This window comes from Diadema antillarum, unplaced genomic scaffold, assembly GCF_040938485.1.
Source record: "Diadema antillarum isolate AM-2024a unplaced genomic scaffold, OU_Dant_1.0 seq00001948_RagTag, whole genome shotgun sequence".
Classification (NCBI taxonomy): Eukaryota; Metazoa; Echinodermata; class Echinoidea; order Diadematoida; family Diadematidae; genus Diadema; species Diadema antillarum.
In genome coordinates this window covers 154,478-181,373 of record NW_027272608.1, presented here as the reverse complement: position 1 = coordinate 181,373, position 26,896 = coordinate 154,478, and the positions used below count along the sequence as shown (strand labels likewise).

At 38.9% G+C, this 26,896-nt stretch overlaps 1 protein-coding gene across 1 annotated transcript in view; it reads left to right on the top strand.

Annotated features, from left to right (window-relative positions):
* LOC139713330 (GTP cyclohydrolase 1-like) overlaps positions 1-22,352 on the top strand; it is a 47,839-nt gene extending 25,487 nt beyond the window's left edge. Inside the window, exons 3-7 of the mRNA XM_071625075.1 lie at positions 7,449-7,558; positions 15,630-15,685; positions 18,029-18,060; positions 20,527-20,611; positions 22,226-22,352. Coding sequence (XP_071481176.1) covers positions 7,449-7,558; positions 15,630-15,685; positions 18,029-18,060; positions 20,527-20,611; positions 22,226-22,352 — 410 coding nt within the window. The remainder of the gene's footprint in view (positions 1-7,448; positions 7,559-15,629; positions 15,686-18,028; positions 18,061-20,526; positions 20,612-22,225) is intronic.
* The last annotated feature ends 4,544 nt before the right edge of the window (positions 22,353-26,896 follow it).

The following is a 26,896-nucleotide window of genomic DNA, read 5'->3' as shown; positions in this document are numbered from 1 at the left end:
GAATATGAGCTACATGGTTTCACAGGAAAGTAAGTTAACAACCCCCTTCCAAGAATTTACAGATTAAAAGGTGATGAGTCTTCCACCTTGGCTATGCCTGAAGAACTATTCAACCACCAAATAAAAGTACATTTCTGAGAAACATACCAGGAATAGTATATTTCCAATTGCCAAAATGTATATGCAGTTGGCAAAGGACAAGCATTCAAACAGCAAGAAGGGGGTAGGAAAAAAAAAAGCAATTGCACAAGAAACTCATGACGTCAATCTTCCGTTTGATCAACGTCATGCAACAGATGTTGAACGGGATTGCGTAGCATGCTCCATGAAACTTCGCCTACCCCATCTCGGGTATATGTTTGCTCATCGGCAGAAAGCGTCATCCTATCCGAGGAGAGGACATTTCAAACCAACACCCCCCTCCCCCAGCAGTCGTAACTGCTGTAAATATTCGCATGACACATGCTTGTGTTTGTAAATTGGCACCGTCCCTCTGGGCAGCGCATGGATTGCCATACTGGCATCACTGCAAGGGTAATGAAAAAATGTCAGCCACCAGAAGGATGGCTTTGATTGGAAAAATGTCCGGAGGTCATCATACTCCTGTGATCTCGTACATGGAAGGTTCACACTGAACTGATACCACCACCTCACTTGTATCACGCATGGACAGTTTATTTTCCTTCCCAGGTTGTTGTTTTACATTACATCTTCTATACCTCCGACCTACCCCCCCCCCCAGAAAGTTGGGTGAATGTAACTTTCTGATTATGATATGTTTCAAAGATATGTTAATTTCTGAAAAGCCACATTTCTTTAAAAGTTTCACAACAACCTTGGGGCATTTCTTACTACAAAGATAGGACGAGCCAAAACTAGGTGGACTGTATTACCTCACTTTCCCCTGCCCTAAATGTTTGACACTGTATACCCACGAGTGCGAAAAAAAAGTACACATACCTCCCCCAAGCATCAATGATACTGTAAAATCCATCAAAGTTGACCCGAAAGAGAGCTTATTTTCATGTTCATTTCCTTGACATGATCTCACATGTCATGCACTGACAAAATAATCTGGGACAAACACTGAGATTGAACCTTATTTGAGGGAGAATGATCGCAACCTGTCATGCCATTGTTGCATTCAACTCTTATATCCCTGATGGACATTTTAATTCCTTGCCCAGGTTTTTGCTGTTGTTTTCTATCACACATTCCCCATCAAAAAGAAAGTTGGGAATGTAACTTTTTGATTATACACATTAGTTATTGGCTTAATCCAACTGTTGCATACTACAATGTAATTCACCTCACATGATAACAAATTTACATATCATGTTGTCATGTTTTCTAAAAACATCAGTTGGAATATTTCTCACAGATGTAGAGCTTTATCAAAGTCAAATAACCTAGCATCAAATGTCCTCTGTAATAATTGTGTCCATGAAACCTTCACAAGCCCCCCATAAAGATGTAGAAAGTTACATCAGATGTCTTTAGTTATTGAAAATCATTTTGGACTCATAAACTAGAACTACACCTAATGTAATTTGTCATTTCACCGATAACGTCAAAGTTGTGAATGGTATAAATGCAGTATTCAGCTCTCTGGCAATCTTGACAGTCAAATCTTCATGTATTTTATGAACAAATTGATTGTACATACGTACATGCATATAGTGCATACAGTTGTATTCTCCATTCCTAAATGAAAAAAAAAAATCAAACACACCAAGAACAACCATATGCATGTATCATGATTTTCTTTTGCAATATGACTTTGACTCTTCTAAAGGTATTTTCATAGCTGAATTATGAAATTTCTTTTAAGATTTTACTAAGTGGGTGTTGCCAGACAAAAACACCCCACAAACAAACAAATAAACAAACAAAACTTTGGGCATTTCTTATTAGACAGATATGATGAGCCAAAGTTTTTTTGAATAAACTTTTTAGGATCCTACCCTGGAGTGCCAAGTCTGCAGATTTCTCCACCATTCATCAACACTTTTGACGATGTAAAACACATCAAAATTTACCACAAGATGGCTTGTTTGTATGCTCATTTCCCTGACGTGACCCCAGTTGTCATGAACCAACAAAATCATGTCATGCACTGACAAAAAAAAAAACCTTAACAAACACCTAGATTTGAACCCCATGTGAGCCAAAATGATCACAACCTGTCACACCATTGTTGCAATCTTCTCTTGTGTTGTGGATAGACAATATCTTTCCCTTCCTTGGTCACTTTTGTTGTTTTCGATCACAGCATCTTCATTGATATGTTGCCGTACTCATGCTGTTATATTTTATGGACCATTTCTTTCTCACCCTTCTTTTTTTTTCTTCAAAAGAATATTTTGCTTTGTTGTATGGCAGAAAAAAAAGAATAAGAAAAGAATCAAAATTATATACAGTCATTGAATGAGATCTTCTTTCTTGACTTCATTTTAAGTAAAGATAAAATTGATGCTGCATAGTGTACTGTCATAGGAGTTGATGCTTTTTGTGATTACTGTGATGGCAATTATTATCATAAATTTACAGTCATTTCACATCCACCCATAGTCATTAGACTGATATACCTACACCTGTATTTAAAAGTAAGAGAATAAAAAACTAACTTGGAAATGTTTTATGTCTTGGAGTGAGATATGACTATGTTTGGTGGCTTTGATTATGATACATGGCTTCACTTATCTCTCTTTCTCACACACATACATACACACACACATCCATACACACACACACACACACACACACACACACACACACACGCATACACACACACATACACACACCAACACACGCACACAAATGTTATAGAACACATAGGAGAGGGTGACTGGATTGGGTATAGAAAGAGAGGGAGAGAGAGTGAGAGATAGATATATATTTTGGAGATATAGGGATAGATAAGGAAGTGGCATACTGCAAGCTGTCTTTCAATGAGACAGAAATATCAATATGTGTGCAACGGGCAGACTACACGTCTGGTGCTTCTCATTAGCAACAAGTGTCATTTGGAACATGGAGGAGGTAAAATTGAGAAGTTGGAAAGTAGTCTAATGTTTCCAGACTAGTTTCATTTACATGTTGAGGACTCAAGGAACCTTCAATTCTGGATTTTGTTTTGTTTTGTTTTGTTTGTTTGATTGTTGTTGTTGTTTTTTGCTTTGATTTGTGGTTATTTCTTGGAGTGGGGAGAGCTAGGTAAGAAAAGGAAAAAGCAAGATGAATACTATTTGTAAAAAAAAAAAAAAGCCATGCGTATGATTTGCACTTGGAAGTGGTTGTAGGAATCTGATTTAATGCATCGAGACCAGGGATATTCATCTCATGGCGAAAAAAACATGTCTTATAGTGTGTTTATATGTGGTTCGGTATGACTGCATACAGTGCTTTCATAATTGCATGTCATAGTAGGTCTTTTTTTTGTACATTTTACGATGAAAATATGTATCCTAGAATGATGTGGCTTATGGTCTGATTATCTGGCACATAACTCATTACCTACATTAGTTTGCAATACAAGTAGGAAGAGTCCATAATGTATGATGAAAAAAGACTCACCATAATCTTATGCGTGCAGGCTCACTGAAACCCTGTAAAGTCTATTAAAGGCCTGTCTTTATCACACTGAGTAAAGTTTCAAAATAGCATGCTCTTTAGTGGTAAGGAAATTAGCTCGATGTCAAATGAATTGGCCATCTGTGCAAAATAGCGCACTATTCGAGTGGGAAAATTTTCCCCAAGATATTGTTCGAATTTTGTAAGATAGCATGCTAATTTATGAATTAGCGCACAATTTGGGTTGTGTCTCCATCAGCTCAAAATTTTCCTGATCCCATCATACTGTGCACACTGAGCCCACAGAACTCTAGGTACAGTTATGTGGCTGAGCGTGTTGAGTGATCTCGAGCAGAGTAATGATGCAAAGTATGCATGTGTCAACTTTGGGCTAATTTCCCGAATTGGCCGTTTTCGTGCCGATGAAGATGCATGTTCGTAATATGTGGCTATTTTCCTGAACCGCGCAATGGCGCGATAGTTTGAACTTCGGCTGATGAAGACACGCCTTAAGAGTGGGAGCTCTACCAGTTGAAAACTGAATTGTGTTGATTAGGGGAAGCCCTTGAAGTGAAGATGCCCTCTCTCACTACCAGTGATAAATTAAGGTATATTGCCTCGAGATGTCCATATGGTAAATTGAAGTAGTAAGACTGAGCGGGTTAGGTTGAAGCCATATAGTTTACCGAATGCACATGCTTGTTTGGGAGCATCAGAGAACTTGATGATTTGGAGGGTCTGCTACTGGAGACTAGCTGTAGTTTGCGATCGACGAGTAAAGCGATGCCTCGATCGATCCCGGAGTGGAAATAACACTGCGAAACTTAGCCCTTGAGCCACGCAGGCTTGGATGGTCATTGATCAAGTCCCAAATGAAGTAAATGGGGTAGAGCGCTGCATGTGCCTTGGCTATTTCTTGCTGGCTTTTCTCTCTCTGATGACACACAGAAAGTGGACATCTTTGCTACTCTTGGGCTTCAATCAAGTACAACATTTTCAGCAACATACAGCCAGAAATGTCGGACAGATAGTATCAAGTGTATGAAGGGTGGAGAAAATGCTGACTTCAAATTAGCTTCTGTTTGTTGCAGTTACTTTTAAGAGAGGGTATAGTTTTGGTTGAGATGGGACGGCAGGTTTCTAACTTTTTTGTGAGATGATTAGACACCTCTAGTCTTGTGAAATTTGAAAGAGCATACAATTGTATGTTTTCATTCCAATGTGTATTACACTGTGCCTCTTGGTTGTTGTTGTTGTTGTTTATATCATTCTGCTGTTCAATATGTAAATGTCATGTGGTTGCAATGAATGAATGGAATATTTCATGCCCTCTCCTGTCTGGTTAATATATTGTGAATCCCATGATGATACCAGTATCTTTAAGCCTTAAACCCTGCACTTTGTAATTTCCCCATGAGAGGTTCTTGAAACAATGTGATATTTTTACGACTTGAAACAGTAAAATGGCAGAGATGCATCCAGGGGTGAAATTAACAAGATATTGTCAGCAGAATCGTGACCCTCTCAGCACTGTTTCACATGACAACGTGTGAGGGCACGTGAGGTCCCAACATACTGTAAAACATGATATATTCGCGGCATGAATTTTTCGCGAATTGGAGCCGACGTCCTTTTTTGCGGCATTAAATTTTCGCGAACTGCCACTGGCATTCAATGCATATAGTGTAGACAAGAACTTTCGCGTGCATTTTAATTTCGCGAATCTTGGCGCTCGCAAAATTCGCGAAATTAAAATGCACGCGAAAATTCCTCGTTTTACAGTATTGTCTTTGTCATGCAACCAAGAGGGGTTTCTCAGACCATGAAACCTTCACATTTGTACTCAGATTTTGAAACATATTTGTAATTGTGTTTACATATTTGCAGAGTTTACAGGCGCTGAAATTTAATAGTCTTCTCCCCAACTGCTACCTGCAAATGATATCCCATGCAACAGCTGTGCCACAAATACCATGGCCTGTTAATTACACAAGCAAGTCTCAATATGCACTGAACATAAACCAAGAGTATATGAATACAATAATGTGTGATATGCCTGCACCATTCAAATGCAAGGTTAGTGTATGCTCCCCCTTCTCAGTCACATTTTAGATGTCAAACTAGGGAGGTGGACCCACCTCCCTGGTCAAACTTTTGATGGTCTTTTAACATCTCTTGGCTATGCTAGGTCAAATGTGATATGAGAAATAGGTTTCGGAGAATCATGGTTCAAGTTTGCTTTCAGACTTACAAAAGAGTAGAGGGACATGCCATTCTAAACTTGTTTACAAACAGGCTCTATTGTAAAGTCCAAAATGCCTATGAGATGAATGTCTTATGAAGGGGTTTTAGACTGTACAAAAGAGCCTGTTTGTGAACAAGGTTAAAATGGCAGGTCACTCTAGTCAATTTCATGCTATGTTGTGTGAAAATGATTTGCTTCAGAACGGTCTCATATTCAAGTAATGTGCAGATTAATGCTCCGTCACTGACCAGGGACGCTAACCTGGAAGCATTAAACTGCACATTACTTGAATATGAGACCACTCTGAAGCAAATCATTTTCACACAACAATAGATATACAATGAACTCTTGAATGAATCCCATCAGGATTGGAACAATCATCTCCCAGCATTTCCACTGATTCCCACTGATCAGTTACTAGCCTTCCCCTTTAAGTGTTTAGTGATTTAGTGTTTAGTTCAGTGATTATTAAAAACATATGGCAATCCCAATTACTCATTGGCCCGAATTCACGAAGGTGGTTTAAACTTAAACCATGGTACAAATTTAGACCATGGTCTAAAATAAGCGTTAAATAGGCGTACCAATAAATGCGCGCATCAATGCACGTTTTTTTACTGGATGCCTGTTAGCGTACGCAATCTGTCAATCATAAATACGCAGAAGAAATATACATAAACCATGGTTTAAATTTAGACCACCTTCGTGAATTCGGGCCATTGTGTACAAAATAGCTGGGTATATATTCAACAAACTGAATGTGTATGACACATTCAACAAATTGAATGTGTATGACACATGGCTGTTATGGCTATCACGCACTGTGCAAACTTACAGATGATATTAAAGGTGATATAGTCCAGTTTCAAAATACATGTAGTTCTGAAAAGTCCCCTGAACATGTGATCCAAAACTCTTGACTTTTGATCCATAGATGGAACAAGCTGAGGTCTTGTATGTGCAATACCCCACGAAGAATTCCAGATACACTTGTCAAGTCGCTTTCAGGGGGGCATTCCATGAAGCATTTTGTGGGATTTTTTTTTTCTGACATATTCACTCTCATCCAATCAGATGCAAGGATTTCCGTAGCTTATAACAGTTTGTCAGAAAAACAAAAGTCTGACAAAACACTTTATGAAATGCCCCCACAGTTCCAATACTGGTACAGTGCACTCCCATTATAATGAACATGGTTATAATGAAATTTTGTTACAGCAAAGTAAAGATTCAGGTCCCAAAATGATTATCTATATATTCTGTATTAGTTCGACGAGAACAAAATTTCGATATAACAAATGAAAATTGCCGGTCCCGAGAACTTTTTTATACTGTAAAAGTGGATATATTGGCGCGACTTATTTTTCACGCTCGGCCGGGCAAGAAGAGTTTCGTGTGTTTTTAATTCCACGGAACCAAGACATCAACAACTAGAACATACGGGCAGCAAAAATATTCACATGCTTCTATTTTCGCGCCAGTTTCTGGTTGCATGAAATGCACGAAAATTTCAACACTGCAAAAATTTCCACTTTTACGGTAACAGAAGTCAATGTAGTCAGTTTCCCACAGTGCCTTGTTGCCACCTAATCCTGATCTCTCTCCATCCCAATCTCCGTTGCTCTTCCAGATGTGCTGAATGACGCCATCTTTGACGAGGACCACGATGAAGTGGTGGTGGTCAAGGACATTGAGATGTTCTCCCTCTGTGAACACCACCTGGTGCCATTTATAGGAAAGGTAAGGTCATCAGCAGGTGGTCACTTCTGACCATGTGTCTTCAGAAAAAAAAGAAGAGAGATCAGGGACATTTACATTCCCACCAAAACCCTAGATTTTCACACATTCCAGATTTTTATTTTCGATATGCTAGGCAACTGCTGTTATGTGAACAAAAAAAAAAAGGAATCGAAAACCCTTCCTCAGGAGTAAAGGTTTTTTTTTTTTTAACTCAACAGCTTTATTCAGGTCTTTCAGGCTTCCTTGCTCACCAGTTGCATTCTGTTTTTTTGTTTTGTTTTGTTTTGTTTTGTTTTTTTCTAGTTACGTGACATCCATCCTTGACACAGGTTCAATCTCTTGCCTGCCTGCGTACAACACTGATCTCAGGATCACACAGATCAGTGGTCTCCACTCAAAGAAAGTAGCAAGTCGCGCATGTGCACTTACAAAAACCTCCAAATATATTCCAGTCTTTCCTGCGCATTTGCATCTTCTGAAAAGAAAAAAACATCGCATAATGATTCTGATTTTTTTCAATTTTTTTTTCAATTTTTTTTTACAGTGTGAATGTCCCTATTGATTCAACAAGATCTTTAGATTTTTGTAATCATACAGGCTTTAGTGATTACTAGCCTTTCAACACTTCCTGTCTTTTGAGACCATCATAGTAATTGTATCACCTGGAGCGTTCTGCAGATTGGAGAACTTGTCTACAGTGGTCACCTGTCCATAAAAACTACTTATTTTAGTCTCTCTTGGGTGATGTCTGTCAACAGTATTTAACTTATGTCAATGCTGCATGATATTGCAGAACTTTTTTTTGTGTGGAAAAATGAAGCTTTCTTATCAGTGATACCATTGATGTTACTATTGTTTTGAAAACAGCAAAACAGAACACAAACCAGAGCAAAGGGTGAGATGTTAATATTCTTCTTTTTTTTTTCTTTTTTTGGCATTAATGTTCAGCAGGAAGTAACTCTGGTGGTTTATCATAACACAATGCACAAAGAAATAACGAAGTTCACTAGTGCCCCCCCCCCCCCCAAAAAAAAAAAAAACGATACCGTTTTCCCCTTTGATATCAGTTTAATATTTGACTGCATAGAAAGCTGCTACAGCTCAGTGACATGACAGAGACCTGTATGAGTAAAGTTTAGACTGAACTGTAAACTTACAGCACATTTATGCTAAACTTTTTTCGTTTTTTTTTTTTTTTTTTTTTTGGGGGGGGGGGGGGGACATAAGCAGTGTATTGAAATGGTTAGTGCAAAACACAGTTGCATCCCGACTCACTTTGATATTAACGCCATTTCAAACTGCAATTTTTCTAGTCATGTTTACTTGGGAAGCATAAACGCATGTCACATTTATGATTGGCGATTCTCACTAATCACGTTTTCATTGGAAGCATGAGTACAAAATCATGTACATGCTAAACGGCTTGCTACAAGAGTGGTTTAAAGTTGAAATTTATATAGAATCTAGAAATATGACAAGTTTGATATCTACGAAAAGCTAAGAAGCTAGTTAACAAAACTGGATATCTTTTAGACGATGTAACTTTACCCCTAAACTGTTTTTGAGATTGAAAAAACACCCAATTTCCATGACCACATAGCTCCGTTTGCTACAAGAATTATCGGATTTGAGTGACGTCACCAAATGTGTATGAGCTGATTTGCCGTACGGCTATATGAGACCCGCTCTGGCAAAACCCGAAACTTCTTGGCAAATGTGATTTCGTGCTACAGCCCGAAAAAGGTCAAAAATGACCTCAGGGACCAAATTGACATTTTGGTATCACGTTGTAGGGGAAATTTTCTAGCTTCTGATGATATCAACAACATTTTGAAATACAACCTACAAAATGTGGAATTTTGAAGAGAAAAGTGGGATGTCAATCTCAAAAGTTGGCCAAAATCTTACATCTTAAGACCAAATCGCCTTCGCTTACGGCAAAAATGACTGTTCTTTTGGCGATTGTGTCTTAGATATTCTGCGTTGAACCCTGACACATTTGGTACCTACAGAAAGCTCTACCTCTGCTTATTCCAAATATGGTCATGGCATGATGTCATGCTACTCACTTTCATTCATAAATTCGTCTGAAACATGCGTAAGTTTATGCAAATTGTCTCCCAGACACGTAAACAGCCTTGTTACCAAGACACGTGGTCAAAATACGTGTTCACGATTGGTCAACTGCGCCGAGGACCCCCTTCTAATCAATTACAGCTCTTTGACTTAGTTATCATCCTTCATGAGTATGTAAGATTACCTCAGCTATACGCAATTCCCCCACAATAATCGATTTGTTGTGTCAATAATAACAGCAAATTGTGGCTGTACGAAGGAACAGCTGATCACGGCGATTGTGAATCTTGAGCTGACGATAGGTTTTGTGCTTTTAAAACTTTGTTTTTCCGTAAATTTATGGGTGTAAAAAATGATTCCAATGAACACAAACAAACAAACAAACAATTTCACGACGTGAATATATAGTTTTGGCGGACAATTTATTCTAGATTGACAACAAATTACACACCAATTTCCTGAAAAGTGTACACAGTTTGCCTGTAGATATGTAAATCCCACTGGGTTGCATACACATTTGGTGACGTCACAGATTTGGCACTTTTCGTAGCCACATCAAACTTTTTCCAGTGCTCAAATTTGGTAAAAATAAAAATTCTTATATTCAAAGCAGAAACAACTTTATTGCATGATTTATGTCAGAAGTTAATCAAAATAACATTAAATGATGGAAAACAGTCAATTTATATGATATTATTTCCTATAAATTTCAGCTTTAAAGCTTTTCAACAATATGCAGTGAATGTCCGCGAAATGGGCTCCTTTTCAAGCTCAAAAGAACTGAGCATAAACACTATCCCGGTGAATGGCATTTGGGATCAGCATTTCAAAATGCTGATTCCGCCTTCCATAAATTGAGCATAAACGCACCAAAAGCAAAGCCATAGCGGTTTGCTAGAGAACCAATGGCCAAAGGGGAAGGTCGCATTTTCAAACATGGAATCCTTGTCCCTGCACTTCCTGTCAAAACTTAAAGTTCGCACACAAATCTTTTTACCAGTACATCAGTAAAGTGCGTTGCATGAGAGTGCAAACAAACCAGAGAGTACCTGCTGCAGAGTTATCTCCAAAGTTTGAGCAGCGGGCAATGTGGAGTAGACAGATTATGGGGTCAATTGGTGCTTAAAACATTTTTCTTTATTATATTGTCATGTTTGTTTGTTAAAAGGTGAAGGACTACATTTACATTTCGTAGCCCAGAAATAAAGATTCATCAGCAGTTTTTCTTTTTGCCGCAGCACTGAAATGTGCCCCCATGACCATTATCTTTTTAATGTTATTGTTCAAAGATCACACTCCACACATAATTTCTGAGCAGAGCCTTGGTGTGACCAAGTGTATGGGCACACGACATTTATTGCAACATTCATGGCTGTGAAGTAGATTTGTTATTGATTTTGTCTTTTCCTTGCTTATTTTTCAGCTAAATGGGTAGGGAGAGAAGGGGTACCATGGTCCAGAAAGATTATGTTTGTTTTGAGTCATATGGCACAGTATAGCCCTTTTTACACTTGTGTTTCTTAACCCCATACTTTCTCTGACCCAGGACTATCGTTAGTCCTGTACCAATTTTTTTCAGCTTTTTACACTCGCCAATTAGTCCCGTACTAAGCTCTTGTCCAGGGCTAAGGAGAAAGTTGATCTTTTTACACTCGTATTTCTTAGTCCGGTACTTTCCAAACCACATGAATATTCATGATTATGCTGTGTACTGTACACGTACACGCACTCACCGGCAGCACTTGATTACCTCGTTTCTGATTGGTCAGTGAGGGTCGGACTTCGTCTCCGTCGCTTAGCCCAGGATTGTTTTTTTGTTCTGTTTACACTCACTTGCTTGGCACCGCAATTGCGGTGCTAACCCTGCTATTTTGCAGGGCCAGATAGTATGGGATTATCGGTGGGGCTAGCCCACTTTGGCAAAAACGAGTGTAAACAGAAAGTGGGCTAAGGATAGTCCCGTACCAACGGTGGGGCTTAGGCCCCCCCTTAGCCCCACCGTTGGTACGGGACTAAGCAAAAATTTACAAGTGTAAAAAGCCCTTAAATCTCTGCATCCCATGTGGATGAGATTATGAATATTCCATTGAAACTCTGTACAGAGGACACACCATTCTCAATGAGGTGAAACCTAATGTTATAAAAAAAAAAAATGATTAAAGTTTACAACAAGTAGTTGTAGATAGAATGTTGGCTCTCTTGTGGAGTGGTATGTTATGTCTTGAATTCTTTTGTTAGTGGAAAATTGAGCAAAGAAAATGGGATTCCATTCTTTTATTGGCGAAGAATCAACTGAATTCAAGAAGTACCGCTATCATACTTTATTTCTGTTAGAACTTGAATAGTGAAAATTATAAAATGATACCTTTAAAAAGTGAGACTATGGCACCAGTGTTCTTTCACCTGAATTTGACAGGTTTTAGAAGTTTCAACAGAGGCAGAGTACAATGTGTACAAATTTGAGGGGCTAAATCTTGGCATTGAGGTAATAATCGATTATGGTGAGTCACTTCCAACTTGATCTTCTTTTTGGAATTTATGCCGCTGGGACATCTAAATAAAGTCTTCCCTGAAAACCACTGTTTGGTCTCCCCCTTCTGAAAACATGGTGAGAATAATAAAGCGAGTGTTTTTTAATAAACTGCATGTCTTACAAGCGGAGAGCTCTCTTAATTACCGGTCTCTTTTATCATCTCTGTTGACTAGGTTTTGGGGAATTTAATATCAGGAGCTCACTTAGCAGACAAACAGAGTTTCAGCGGTAGGAAGATGGTAGCGCAGGTCTTCCAGACACTACCTTTTTGCCAGTGACATTAATTTCCGCCCTGTTGGCAGGAGTGTCTATTTACTTGTGGTTTTTGGTTTAAGATGCAAATTAAAGGTGCCGATCATCTTATTCAGGCTGTCCCACAGTTCTGAAGAATCTGACATGCAGATGTGAAACAGTCCAGAGAATAACTTCAAGAGGCTTAAAGAATGGGTCTGTTGTTGCGATATATTTTTTCTAAATTAATTTTTCTCACTTGCCAACCAACATTCAAATACAAAGACACACATATACACAATTGTTTAGGACAGTTTTTCATTTCTGATTGGTTTGAGGTGCAAGGTGCAAGATTTCTGGCCTTTATGAAAATTCAGACCACCATAATGGTAGAAATTTCATCAGATAAAGACCTAAACTTGGACTGCTGGTAAAATCCACATATTAAAAAATAAAATGCTTGCATACATTATGTAGCTTCCACCGCGTGAAAGGCGACCCTTGTATATATTACTGTGCAGACATACAGTGCTGGATCACGATGAGTGAACTGACTAGCGCAATTGTGATCAACCAAATTAAATTTCATTTTAATTTTAGTTGGCGAAACAGAAATTGTTGCTTGAGAAAGGCAAGGACATTAAAGTGTATCTTTGCCCAAAAAATTATTTTTGATATGTGAAAGAGACACATTTCAGTAGTCCATTGCACCAACTTTCAGCGAAAAGGGGTCATTAATTAGTGAAATAATACATCTGAAAGTTTCTAAACACAATGGGTCTGGGAGGCAAGACTACAGCAAACCCTATTGTTTGCAGTGGGTTACGGAACCACAGCGGTTCCTGAATCTCCCAGACACAGTGTGTTTGGAAACTTTGAGATGCATTATTTCACTAATTAATGACCCATTTTCTCTGAAAGATGGTGCAATGGATTACTGCAATGTGTCTCTTTCACATATCCAAAACATTTTTTTGGCCAAAGATACACTTAAGGTTTCACTAACCCTATGGCGTAAACACCCTTATCTTTTTAAACCCACAAAATAAAACACTTTGGCATCTCAGCTTCATGCTATGACCGGTCATAACATAGAAGTTTCGTTCAGACGTCAGAACCTCGAGGTTAGGAAACCTCGAGGTTAAGCTTGTAGTTAGGGACCGTGAAGACGCACTGGGGAATAGCTAACCTCAAGGTTAGCTCGATGTTAAGCTCGATGTTAAGAGCCACAAGAAATCTTATGGTTAGCGCTCTAACCACGAGTCGGGGGGGGGGGGGGTCCCCACTCGTAGTTAAGCACCATGTGGACACAAAAATCAACACACTCGAGGTTAAGATTCGTCATGTGGACGCACGTCGAAGTTAGGAGGCAAGAGCTTAACCTCGAGGTTAGGGCTTGTCGTCTGAACGTAACTAATGTTGAGATGCCTGGGGGCAATAATATCAACATTGCCCCAAAAAGCATTCCACATCTGTATACAATTGCACATTATGCAAATTGGAGGAGGCGATGATGTCATCGCTCGACAGGTGTATGTTTGTATGCTGCGACTCTTAAGATGGACAAGGCAGTGATAACCTTTATGTAGACTGCAGAAACTTTGCCCTTTGATGTCAGATTCCACTCTATTGCCTTTCCTATCAAGGAATACAGTCTGATTGGCATTGATGATAGGAAGTCAAGGGTGCTTTAAAGGGTTTGAATGATCATATTGTATGGCATCATAATATATCATGCACTTAAAAGATCCAGCTTCATTCACCCATCGTAAAGAGCATAACCCAGTTAAGTGGTCCACCTCATACTCAACTGGACCCCGTGGAAGACCAGCTATTGCAGCTGAATATGGGCTTTCCAGGCATCTTCTCAGATGGAAAATGAAACAAAGAAACAAAATTATTCAATCCAATAACGCTTTGACAAATTTAAACTACAAGTACAGTACATATTTGTTTTGTTGAAGGCAAATATTGCACGTAGTGCAGTGAAATTGCTTTCTATCCAATATTTATAAATGTCTCAATTGCTGAGATGCATCCATGATGAATTTAGGTCTGCTCATATGTGTCATTTGATTTAGAATGAAGCATACTGTAAAACATATATTCGCGGCACGAAATTTTCGTGAATTGGAGCCGACGGCCTTTTTCGTGGCATGAAATTTTCGTGAATTGCCACTGGCAATGCATATGTGACACTGCACCTCAAAACAAACAAAAAGTCGCCAGACATGAATTTTTAGTTACGACCATATTCTGAAAGAGCAGACTTTAAGCTTTAAAATGATGTATAACTCAAATCAAATGGACTCTCCTAACCTATCTAAATATTGGAAAGAAAGCACAAACTCAGGAAAAGTGTGAACTGAGAAAAGAGGCTCTGAAGTACAGTGTCTATTCAAGCGCTTAATCTTTACCAAACCGTGCTGGCTGTGCGATGAATGGGACAAAAAACAGGAAGTAAACCACCAGAGTGACAACAATGAAGGGATTATCAGATTAAACTGAAATCTAGCATGCCTCATTAACACATTCTGTCCATAATTAATGCCAACTTTCAGAGCAGTAGCACTATCTTTTCAAAAGTTATTAGAGTTGAAAGTGAAGAGTGCGGACAAGGTTTTCCAGAAATGAAAAAGGGATTCTAAAGTAACACCTAATCACACTATTCTACCAAAAATGCTCGATATAAACTGCTAAAAAAACACACTTTCCTGCCCGTTTTATGATACCAAATTTTAGCATAATGTAAAAGAAGACCCGCTCTTTCAGAAAATATAAAAAAGTCAAGTTCGGCTAGGTTGACCCATTTCACTTATTTTCAGTCCTCACGCGAAATCAGTGTGTGCGACTTTATGTTCGTTTTGAGGTGTACGGTCACATATAGTGTAGACAAGAAATTTCGCGTGCATTTTAATTTCGCGAATCTTGGCGCTCGCGAAATTTGCAAAATTAAAATGCACGCAAACATTCCTCGTTTTACAGTACATATCTTGAAGATTTTAAACAATTCTTTGTTTCTTTAGTTTTATTTGTAACATCAATATGATATTATTATTTTGATGTTTCTTTGATATGTTTTGTTGTCATCCAGTTCCAACAATAAAATCCTTTTGAAAACTCACAAAGTACATTTCTTCTATCAAGGTCGGCCATTTTTACAATAAAGTATTAAAGAAGAATGCATTTTTTTTTCTCTGCCTTTGACATCAACTTTTCTGTGTACTGCAGGTTTCTGTCGGGTACTTACCAAACAAACGTGTTCTGGGCCTCAGCAAAGTAGCAAGGTAAGCCGGAACTTGAATCGGGTTTGGCATGGTTAGATTTACCTTGTATGCCCTGTATTTTGTGAGTTATTTTGAAGTACATGTAGGTAGTTTTGTTTGTAGAATATACCCAGGCACAGAAAATTGTATCCTACCCCTGTAAAGTGCCCAGAGATATGCATGACAGGTCCCACAGACTCCAACCCCAAGCATCCACTAAAATATGGGAGATTCTCCTGTCTGAACCCTGTAGCAAACTAGAGACAATGATTGTGTGAATGTGGGCACAATATTGCGTGCACATAAAGCACATAATGAGCACAAAGCCCGATATCCCGTGCAACAAGGGTCTGCGTAAGGACCTCGGCAGCTCTAGGGTTGTAGATGCGCTGTGGATCTATTTTAACTTAATATTTATTAATGATAAAAGTAAAGTTTGGTGAAAGAATGCTGAAATATGTGTACATGTGGATTGGGTGAATGCCACAATATTAGTTGAACACATCAGTGGAAGTTTGGGGGAAATTGGATAATCCATTCAGAAGTTCTCAATGAATTTTTAGAAGTTTCTTTGCAGCAATCACTGGATGAGAAGACTACTAAAGTTTGTGATGGCATGTACATACACAAACAGTGATGTAAAGAAAATATAAAGAAAATTCAACATATTTTCATATTTCCCGGCAAAATGTAAGAGTGCTTGACTTACCTCTATCAGAAAGCAGGGGGAGCAATATCACCCTTGACATGTATCAATTAGAAGTCGAGGGAACATGTACTTTTCATAGAAATGAAATTTTGTGGAATTCTCAATATTTTCTTTTAATATATTATTTTATATACATGACATTACAAACTGTCACTCATGTGTTCTGCTAAAATATTGCTGCATTCTCTCCACCACAACGTTATCCACGCAAAAATGTATTTGGTGAACTTATCCTTTAAGCGGGAGACACACACAGCTAGAGCAGTAGAAATTCAAAGTCAACTGGGAGAGAACGAGATTTAGAGAAAAGGCCTCAAAGTGGGAGATCTTCCACTGAAAGAGGGAGAGTTGGAGTCTCTGAAGTACCGAAATGCCAATCCTTTCATAATTATCATGTCTAGTTTTAAATGCACAAATGTGACAAACATATTAAAGGTATTGTTTACCATTGGGAACAGTGATATAGAAAATGTTCGAGTTATCACATTTGATGCATGTATGTAGGTCATTTGCATCACAGAACATCCTGCCATATAAACATTTTGCAGTAAAGCTCAAAATATAAGGAGATATTAACAATACTTAACATTGATTAACCTGATTAAAATTTGTACATTGGTTGTTTCTTTCCATAACTCACATTAAGAACTGTTTTGAAGCACTGAAGCTGGGTTTTTGTTTCATCAGCAAATGGTAAATAATGCCTTTAATATTCAGTCTGGTAGGAGACTATGTTTCTTCTGATCTTCCTTCTTCCTCTATTCTTACACTTTCCCCTCACTATTGCTTCTATGTGGATACAGTGCTGTGATACGCAGGTAGGATGCATTGCATACATATTGTGTTTGTAATAAGAGTGTGGATGCACTTTAGCACATACCCAGTTGATCGAAAGATTGGTCTGTATCTTTTTGTCAGGGATACATTCTGCAGAGACTATGTCTCTCTTCACGGAATCACAGAGTAGATCTGTACTAGTTTTTAAAAAAATAATTAAAACAACTCCTCTGGACGGACAAATTTTTCTGTCTAGTAGCCAGTGGCTGCAGGGGGTGGGGGAGATCTAGAGGGTCTGTAATTCCCTGCTAAGTTTCGGACAGTTATGCTTTGCCTCTTTTTGCGAGCAGTATAGTGTCTTTAACATTGGCTGTGTGGGCCGCTGTTACAACCAGTGCTTGATCCAGTCTTTGATAGAGTCATTGAATAAGGCACAAGACTGAAAAGGTAAATTCACATTGAGAGGTCCAGTCATTAGTGTAGTGCCATACTATTACTGAGGGACAGAATGATGGGAGTCATCAATATTAAAGTTTCAACTTAGTTTAGATCCTTACAATTTCACAAGGAAAAAAAAGGAATGTTGTTTTTGACAAAATGCATTTTATATATTTTTTGTATGTCTTTGATGGATGTGGGATAGAAAAATTGAAGTGAAAGTATAATCTCAGTGGAAACAATATAAGTTAGAAAGTTCTACCATGAAAGTGGGACTGACATCTTAAGCAAGACAAACAGATAAAGACTTACCTCCCCCCCACCCCCTTAGAAACACTGACAATGATTTGGCAGTATATATCACAGGAGTAGTAAAAAGAAAGAAAATAAGCCTACATTTTAAAATGTTTGTTTTAATATCTCTTCTTCTTTTCTCTCAGACTTGTTGAAATCTACAGTCGAAGGTTACAAGGTATGTATGGATGTTTGTCACCTGCAATATATCTCAACATAGAAACTTAGAAATCCCCATTTTAGGGTTGTATTCTTAATCGATGACAAACACCCACACTGCTGCAAATGCCGTGCACGCCATCACCTCACCATGTCTACCGACATCACCATCATTGTCACTGCCATCACCATCACCATTGCATGTCTACCAACATCACCATCATCACTGCCACCACCACCACTGCCATCGACTTCACCAGTACCATCACACCACCACCACCATCGATGCCACCATCACCATCATGCCAACATAGCCCTAACCCTACTCCTGCGATCATTTCACCATCACTAACATCATCACTACCACCGTCACCATCACTGTAACCATCACCATCACTACCACCATCACATCACCATCACCATCACCGCCACCGACACCGCCACCATCACCATCACCATCACCATCATTACCACCATCTCCATACTATCACTACCACCATCACCATCTCTATCACCATTTCTGTCACATCACTACCGCCATCACTTCTTTAACACTACCACCGTCACCGTCACCATCACCATGACCACCATCATTGCCCTTCCCTGTCTATGTATTGAGATGTTATCATTTATCAGTAGCCATACATGTAGTATGCAATGATGTTCGATATGAACTCAGTTTTCCTGAGTGTAAAGCCTGCCGCACACTACATGACCTGAGGTCGTATGACCTTCCAAACATGAGACCAGGGCCCAATTTCATAAAAGATGTTAGGATGACAACTCTTGCTGGAATGAAAACTTTCCACAGCAAACAGCCAATCAGAAAGCTGTATTCTTGTTGTTACCATGACAATAGTCATTCCAGCAAAGAGTTGTCATCAAATAAACTCTTTATGAAATGGGGCCCAGGTCGTGCGACCTGTCAATGCACTCTTTGCGACCTGACCTTGAACCTGCAACCTGCCTCCCACATGCTTTAGCACACAGCGCATGAGCAGCTAGCTGCAGCAAACCACAACAAGTTGAAAAAAAATTCAACCTACCAAAACTTTCCGATCAGGGCCCCATTTCATAAAGAGTTGATTTGATGACAACTCCTTGCTGGAATGCCAATTGCCATGGTAACAACAAGACTCCAGCTTCTTGATTGGCTGTTTGCTGTGGGAAGTTGTCATTCCAGCAAGAGTTATCATCCTAACATCTTTTATGAAATGGGGCCGAGGTCATGCAACCTAGTCCTACGTCCTACACTAGGGTGTTTGGTGACGTCAGACCGACAGTTAGGTCGTACGACCCCTTGTTCGTGTAGTGGGGTGGGGGGGGGGGGGCTTTATAGAATCTGCCACATCCTTCCTTCACAAAGTGCAATGACCCATAACAGCCATAGGATGTGTTGGTAAACGTAGACCTGGCTATCCAGGATGTCACAAAATGCCGTTGCCTTGAAATTTTACATCATATTGCAAGCTTGCGATTGGCTTCGTTTGATTGCTAAAAGAATTTGAACCTTCTGGATACTTCCTCCTCTGCCATTCAGCATCTGTTTGCATGAGTTAGTCAATTCCGGGCACTGATTGAATGAATGGGATCATGTAACAGTGGGAATTTTTTGTTATGTTCTCCATAAGAGAAACTGTTCATGTCAACAAATCGCAAGTAATACCAAGCTATGACATAATGATGATGATTTCAATGAAATCAAGAGAATGGAAATGTCATGTCACATGCAATGCTTAAAATGATTGTACAATTTTGGTTGAGACCTAACCTCAGGTTTCTAACATTTTTAGGTGACATAATGAGAAACCTCTCATGCAATGTGAAAGAGCATGTGATTCCAAGAGGGATTCAACATTCATTTGATGAAAATTGGTTTCGAAATGGCTGAGATATATCCAAAACAGAGCAATATTGATAAAAGGTGGGATCCACCTTTTATTATTATTGCTTTACATTGTTCTTTAATGTCTCAGTCATTCCAAAACTGATTTTCATCAAAATGAATTGTGAATTCCTCTTAGAATGATATGCTCTGTATTATTTCACAAGTTGTTACTTGGTATCTCACAAAAAGTTAAAAGCCCAATCCACATCTCCACCAATACTATCCCATCTATTGAAGGATAAATAGTAATTTGCAATGCACACAGATATGTGGTATAGGGAAAAGGTGTATTAAAATTCACAAGTTTTTGGAATGCCTGGCTTTTAGTAGCAATTTAATATCTGCTTCATGGTCCGCTGAGATTTTTATGGCAAGTTGGAAGGTATGCGCTCTCAGAATAGAGTGACCGACCGGCACGATGTGATGCATGATATCTTTTGTTGCCAGGAATAGGCCTATAGTGAATAATCTTTTAAATTCAGGATTTGAAAAACTATCTTCTTTTTTTTTGTGGATGGAACATATTGTAGGTTTTCTCTCCAGCCTGTCATCATATTACATAATGTATGAGCAACGTTTTTATGGTCTTGTTTCCAGTGCAAGAGCGTCTCACCAAACAGATCGCCCTGGCGGTGACGGAAGCCATTGCACCGGCCGGAGTAGGAGTTGTCATAGAGGCCACGTGAGTTGCCGCCCGTTATTTCCTGGCATCTTTGTGCGGTTACCATAGTAACTACCTCATGTATGAAATTTGACCTACCATCACCAAATCGCATGCCTGGGTCTTCTTTTTATGTCTTTGTTTTTTGCATGTCATTCACTGTTATCTTGTTTGCCAAATAATGGAAAATATGGATTCGTTATTGACGCACGTCTTGATTTCTTTGTGTAGACAGTCAAGTCTTTGAAATGTTTGGGTTTGTGTGTCTCAGTCATATTTGTTACTCTTGTAAAGGTGGGAGAAATGCATGGGGAGAGGATTTTGAAAAGGTCAACAGCTGCAATGCATTTTTCATAGACCAGACATTGTTAGTAGGAGATTACAATAAACATCTAGATGTGTATGGGAGCATGTATGTGCAATTACATGTTTGCACACATATTTTTTTTTTCACAATTGTGACTACGTCTGTGCAACAGAGCAAACCTTGAAATGTAAATTTGTTCATGTGATAGGATTTCTCATGTAGATCGATGGTGATAAAGAGACAAATACAGTGTGTGTGTGTCTTTGTTGTGTTTACTGTAAAAGTGGTTTCTTTCGCGTACAGAAACTTTCGCGGTTTCCATCGGTGCCGACTTTTTCGCGTGTGTTTAAATTCGCGGTCGGTAATGATAGCGTTGTAAGAAGCCACGAGTTCAAAAATTTTCAGCGTGATGTTAAATTCGCGGTTCAACCTCAAAGCGCGAAAAGCGCAAAAATAAAACCACCGCGAAAGAAACCACTTTTACAGTATGTGTTATGAATGAAAAGGTTTGGGCCTGTAGCTATTCAAGAAATGGTGTCAGTACAAAAAATTTATTTATGCATGAAATGAATGCACAAGTACGTACATGTATTATTGAATATCAAATTGAATATATATGTTATAATTTTGAAGCATTTTAGGGTTTTATGCTCAAACCTCACCTAGACTTTAAAGATTTTAATGCCTTTTTGATTTAATTCTAAATGATGAGATAAGTTCTTTTCTTTTCTTTCTTTGTGCTTGACGGTGTGTATTGAACACGATAGGGAGCGTATGTTTATTTCATTTTGGCATTTTTCATTTTCCAGAAATGCTGCCAAAAGTTATGCATTTATTAGTCACCCCCTGGCATTCAGTTGGTACATTTGGAAGTAAGCCAAGTTGTACATGTGGTTACATTGATTAGCCTTAGCTTGAAGTGTAATCCCTCTCAATACCAGCAAATACACCCTTTAGATCTGTATGCAGACCATAAACGTAAAGTACGGGAAACATGTGGTCGTGTGGTATTTTGGCCTTTCAGGATGTTTATGGCCTGTGACATATTGAATCATATGATATAGATGTGCTTTAGCTTTGTCCATGTGTGTTTATCACACCATGCATTGCATAACGGAACTCAATTTGTGGGTTAGTCACTACTATTTATGTTCCAAACTACTTTTTTTTTTCAGTTTGTGCCATGCTTATACATAAAAATGGAAACTAATGTGAATGTAAGAGTGTGTTGCATGACTGATAAATTGTGCCTGAGAAAAAGGGAGCCAGAAAAAAAAAATATAATGTGCATTTTCTTCCCTTTTTCTTTTCTTTTCATATTTTTGCAGGCACATGTGCATGGTGATGCGAGGAGTGCAGAAACTGAACAGCAAAACCATCACCAGCACCATGCTTGGTGTCTTCCGGGAAGATCCAAAGACCAGAGACGAATTCCTCACTCTCATCAAGGGTTGACGCCTTGGAGGAGGAGGAGGAGGAGGAGGGTGGGAGGGGGTGGTGGGAAGGAATGGTGGAAGTATTGGGGTGGGGAGAGAGGGATGATGTGGTTATGATGGTTGTGGGTCATCACCGTAAAGGATAATTTAACACCTGTTGAAAGTTTGTCTGATAAGAAAGAGAAAAAGTATCCAAGCGCAACAATGAATATTTGATCAAAATCAGGTCGCTTATAAGAATTAGATAAGTTATGAGTTGTAAAGTTTCGCTTGTTTTCTCAAACAGTTGATATGACACAAATGAGTGAGTTGATAATGACAACTTGCCATATTGTTTGTCTGTAAAACTTTTAATCAGGGTGAAAATATGACCCTGTCTCAAATCCTTATGTATATCTGATTGATCAATATTTTGAAGTTTTTCAGCAATGCATAAAAAGTTATATACTTTTTCAGGAGAAGAGTTTAATTTTCATAAGTTTGTTGTATATACGATCAATGGAAAATTGTAAGGTGATGACAGCATCACTCATTTGCATATTCATACCAACTGTTTGAAAACTGTCTTGCAAAATTTAGAGAATCTTTACAATTTTATTACTTCAATTTTTGTTCTGATTTTGGAAACAAAAAAAAATCATTGTTGTGTTTGTAAATTATCTTATATTAAAGCTATATCTATTCCAGAATTGTCCTGAATTCAGGGGAAGAAAAATGATGGAGGAGCATTATCGGGAAGAAGGAGGATTCATTATCTTATGATGCCCTCCTTTTATTTACACACTGTCGCTTTGACAAAAAATATGTTATGTAGTCAGGAATTTGTGTCCATTCCTGATGGGTTTGTTGGCAACTGAAAACACTTTATGCTTTGCTTGCATGGAGTTGCTATGTGCATTTAATCTAAATGTTGTCATGCTTAGATATTTATCACTCTTCTTTTTGCTGAGGATATCATCTTTAATAGCTTACTCTGATGTATAGTGAAATATGGTATACAGAATCTAGTATATTTTTGTATGATACCATTCCTGTGTAACTTTAATGTGTGGACGTGCCATCATTGTAAATCATAATGTTCAGATTATGTTAACTTCATCATTGTATCATGTTGGAAATTGAAAGTGTTCTATTAGTGTTGTTCTGTGGTTTTGTTCTATTAATGTTGTTCTGTTAAACCATACCTTGCACAGCATCCACATGTGTTATGCTACAAGGGAAGCCCTCAGAGTCCACTCCTGGGGAATCGAGTGGTGGTGGTAGGGGGGCACTGAGCACCCTGTGTCACCAGAGTGGTGGTTCAGGCCCCCCCCCCCCCCCCCATCCTAGGGGACAGTCATCTCTCACCCCTCAAGGGAGTGACCTTTTTTTTTGGGGGGGGGGGGGGAGGGGGCATCTGTCTTAAAAAAAATGTGCCTGTGATTGTAAGTTGGAGTGACTGGAAGTACCACAGGAATAACTGTAATTCAAACCCACTGCAGACTGAAAACCAGGTACTGTATGCCATGTGCTAACCCTATTATGATGTTTGAATTATATGAGGCAATGGGGTATGGAATGCTCACAGCTCAATGGCTGTTTCCTTACTGCCACCTTCGGGATTGCTGTTGTTGCAGCTCACCAGTAATTGGAAGTTGCTTCAAGAAATAGGGCCCAGAAGACCCCCTATGTACAACCAAACAGGTGGCGGTGTTGGAGCACAGGTAACATGGCTGGGACGCACAAATTAGAGGCGAGCAGGGATTCCTACCTCCGTCTACGAGGTACAAGACGATCCTGTTCCAAACGAGTACAAGTTGTTACGCCCTCTCTTGTTGGCTCAGTCAGAAATGGACATAATCCATGATCTGCTGCTCTGCCTGCTCGAAAGTTCACTTTGACTTCTGTAGAGGGCTCTCTTCAAAAATTCTGTTATGTTTAAATGAGTGAAAGAGTGTTTTAAGCATTGAGGACAAGCCAATGTTGCCGTAACTTGTGTTTCCCATGGACCCTTGATAACTGAGCATACTTAAGACTGGAAACCCCACAGATACCTGTTGAATGGTGTATTAAGTCTATGGAACTTTGAGAATTCAGTAAGGAATAGGGTAATATATTTTTTGAGGGAGAAGGATATTCAAATCATCAGTTGAAAAAAGAAAGGAAAAAAAAATGAACCTGGTATTTTCTGCCTAAAAGACTCTTGACCTCCTGACCTGGAAGTGAAACAAACACACACTCTCAAATACATTCTGCTCTTTTTTTCCTCTCTTGGAGAAGTACTGAAAGAGATATAGTGCAATCTAATATGTATGATAATCATTGTGTTTTGAAAATCACTACAGACATGTTAATGTTTATGTGTTGTGCCTTTAGGTTTGAAGTCTTATAAACTCTTTTGAATTCACAGGATGGCTGGTATGTTTCTTGCCCACAGCGACAAATCGCTTTGAAGGTCTCAGAGATATGCTCGATCTACATATAATCAACTTTGCCTTTCGTCTTTGTCTTTGGGGTTTTTTATTCTTTCATATCTTCTTATTCATTATGATTTCTTTTTTCTCCTTCTCTTTCATTCTTGACCTTCTCTTTCTTCATCTTCCTCCTCTTCTTCTTCTTCGTCTTCTTCTACTTCTTCTTCTTCTTCTTCTTCCTCTTCTTCTCTTTCTTCGACTGGAACATTTTAATTTGCCAGTAAATGAATGTTGCTATAGATATGTAAGTATACAATGCTCATGATTCCTATGTTCATTTGATTGAAAGATCGCACAAAAGTCTCATATATATGCACAAACTTTAATAGCGGATGGTTTACTCTGGGATCCTAATGCACTTTCACTATGCAACCATCGCATTGAATTGATCAGTATTGTGAAAAGGCAATCCTGTCAACATCTCAGTACCCAACAGATTTACGCAGCTCAGTATAGTGATATTTAAAGAATTTCAATCAGGCACCTAGAGCTGCAGAGACTCCAACTCTCCCGTTTTCGACGGGAGATCTCCCGCCGAAAACCCATTTTTGCAAAATCTCCCGTTCTCCCGCTTATGATTTAATTTCTCCCGCCCTGGCTCTGTGTCTCCCGTTGGAAAGGATTTCTTACGTATTGCTATCGTATGTTGAAAAAATAAGCCTTAGATAGCACTAGAGAGCATCTAGAACCCTAGGAATTTTGCGCTTCGCACACATCAACTTCGGATCTCCCGTTTGCTAGGGGTTTCGGGCGGGAGAATCTCCAGATCAGAAGGTGCTTGGGGTTGGAGTCTCTGGAGCTGTAAGATGTAATCTTGTATGTTGTCTCCATGGCCTATATTAGCAAGGCTTAGATCTGTGACGAGGACGTAAAGATGACGGTTGCGTTGTCCATTCTCCTCTCTCCCTGCAACGTGTTGCAAAGTAGCTTAAGATTTTGTGAAGACGCAGCCTATACAAAGTAAAATAGCGCCACCACATACGGTGTCTTTGGTCATAATGGCATCAAGTAGCTCTGTGTGTTGTGAATTTGACCAGACGTTAAAATGTCCCAGAACCGTCGTAAAAACTCAAGATGACGTGAGATCGATTTTGATGACTGGTCCTGCACATGTGCAGAACAGAGGTTTGTTTTTTTTTTCTGTTAACATCTGCATCACAGATCTAAAGCTCCCTATCAAATGTATCTGCCTCCCAAATCAAAGCATGCCCAATGTGCACTGTATTGGCAGTGCTGTTTATAGTTTACAGTTATAGAATATTTTCATGTGCAGATGTCAGACTTAAAGAGAATGATTATTAATATCAAACACCAAGCTTGTTTAAAAATGCCATGTCACATTTCTTGCTGTGGAATCCCATACAAGCTCAAGTGGAAACTTTCCTGTTTTAGGGGTATGTTTATGGATTTTTCTGTTTGTTTATATTTTCTGTATAATTATGATCAAATCTCTCATCAACCAAAGTGGCCATTATGAAACAGTCATGATACCTTCACTGTAAATGTGAATCAAGATATTTGTTTTTGTAGTTTATAGATTTCTTTTTGAAGCTGATTTTAGAAGACAGGTGTGTTCTCCAGGAACTTTTGCCTATGGTAATGGTATAAATGTGCTTAAATATAAGCATAGAAATGGATATTAGCATATAGAAAATATGAATATAAGCATATGAATGAATATGTGGTGTGATTGTTTTCACCATTATTGCCAACAATGTTGCGTCTGTGCCACATTTTCTGATATACACTAGCATTTAGATTTGATTCCTTTATTAGCATACCCTTGATATTATACGCAGGGCTCCACACTAATTTTTATTTTTGGTGGCCCAAAGGCAAACATCCGACCTTTTTTGGTGGCCTAATCAGGCCACCAAATTCTTCATTTCTGAAATTTTGGTGGCCCGACGTGTGTTTTTGGTGGCTCGACGTGCGTTTTTGGTGGCCCCAGGCCACCGGGCCACCGTTAGTGTCGAACCCTGATTGATTTCCCTCTCTGTTTTCATTCAAGAGTGAGATAAGTGTCAGAAGAATCATCTCTTCTAGATTTTAGTCCAAATGATCAAGGGAAATGTGCTCCTAAAATGTATATAAAATATATGTGATGAGA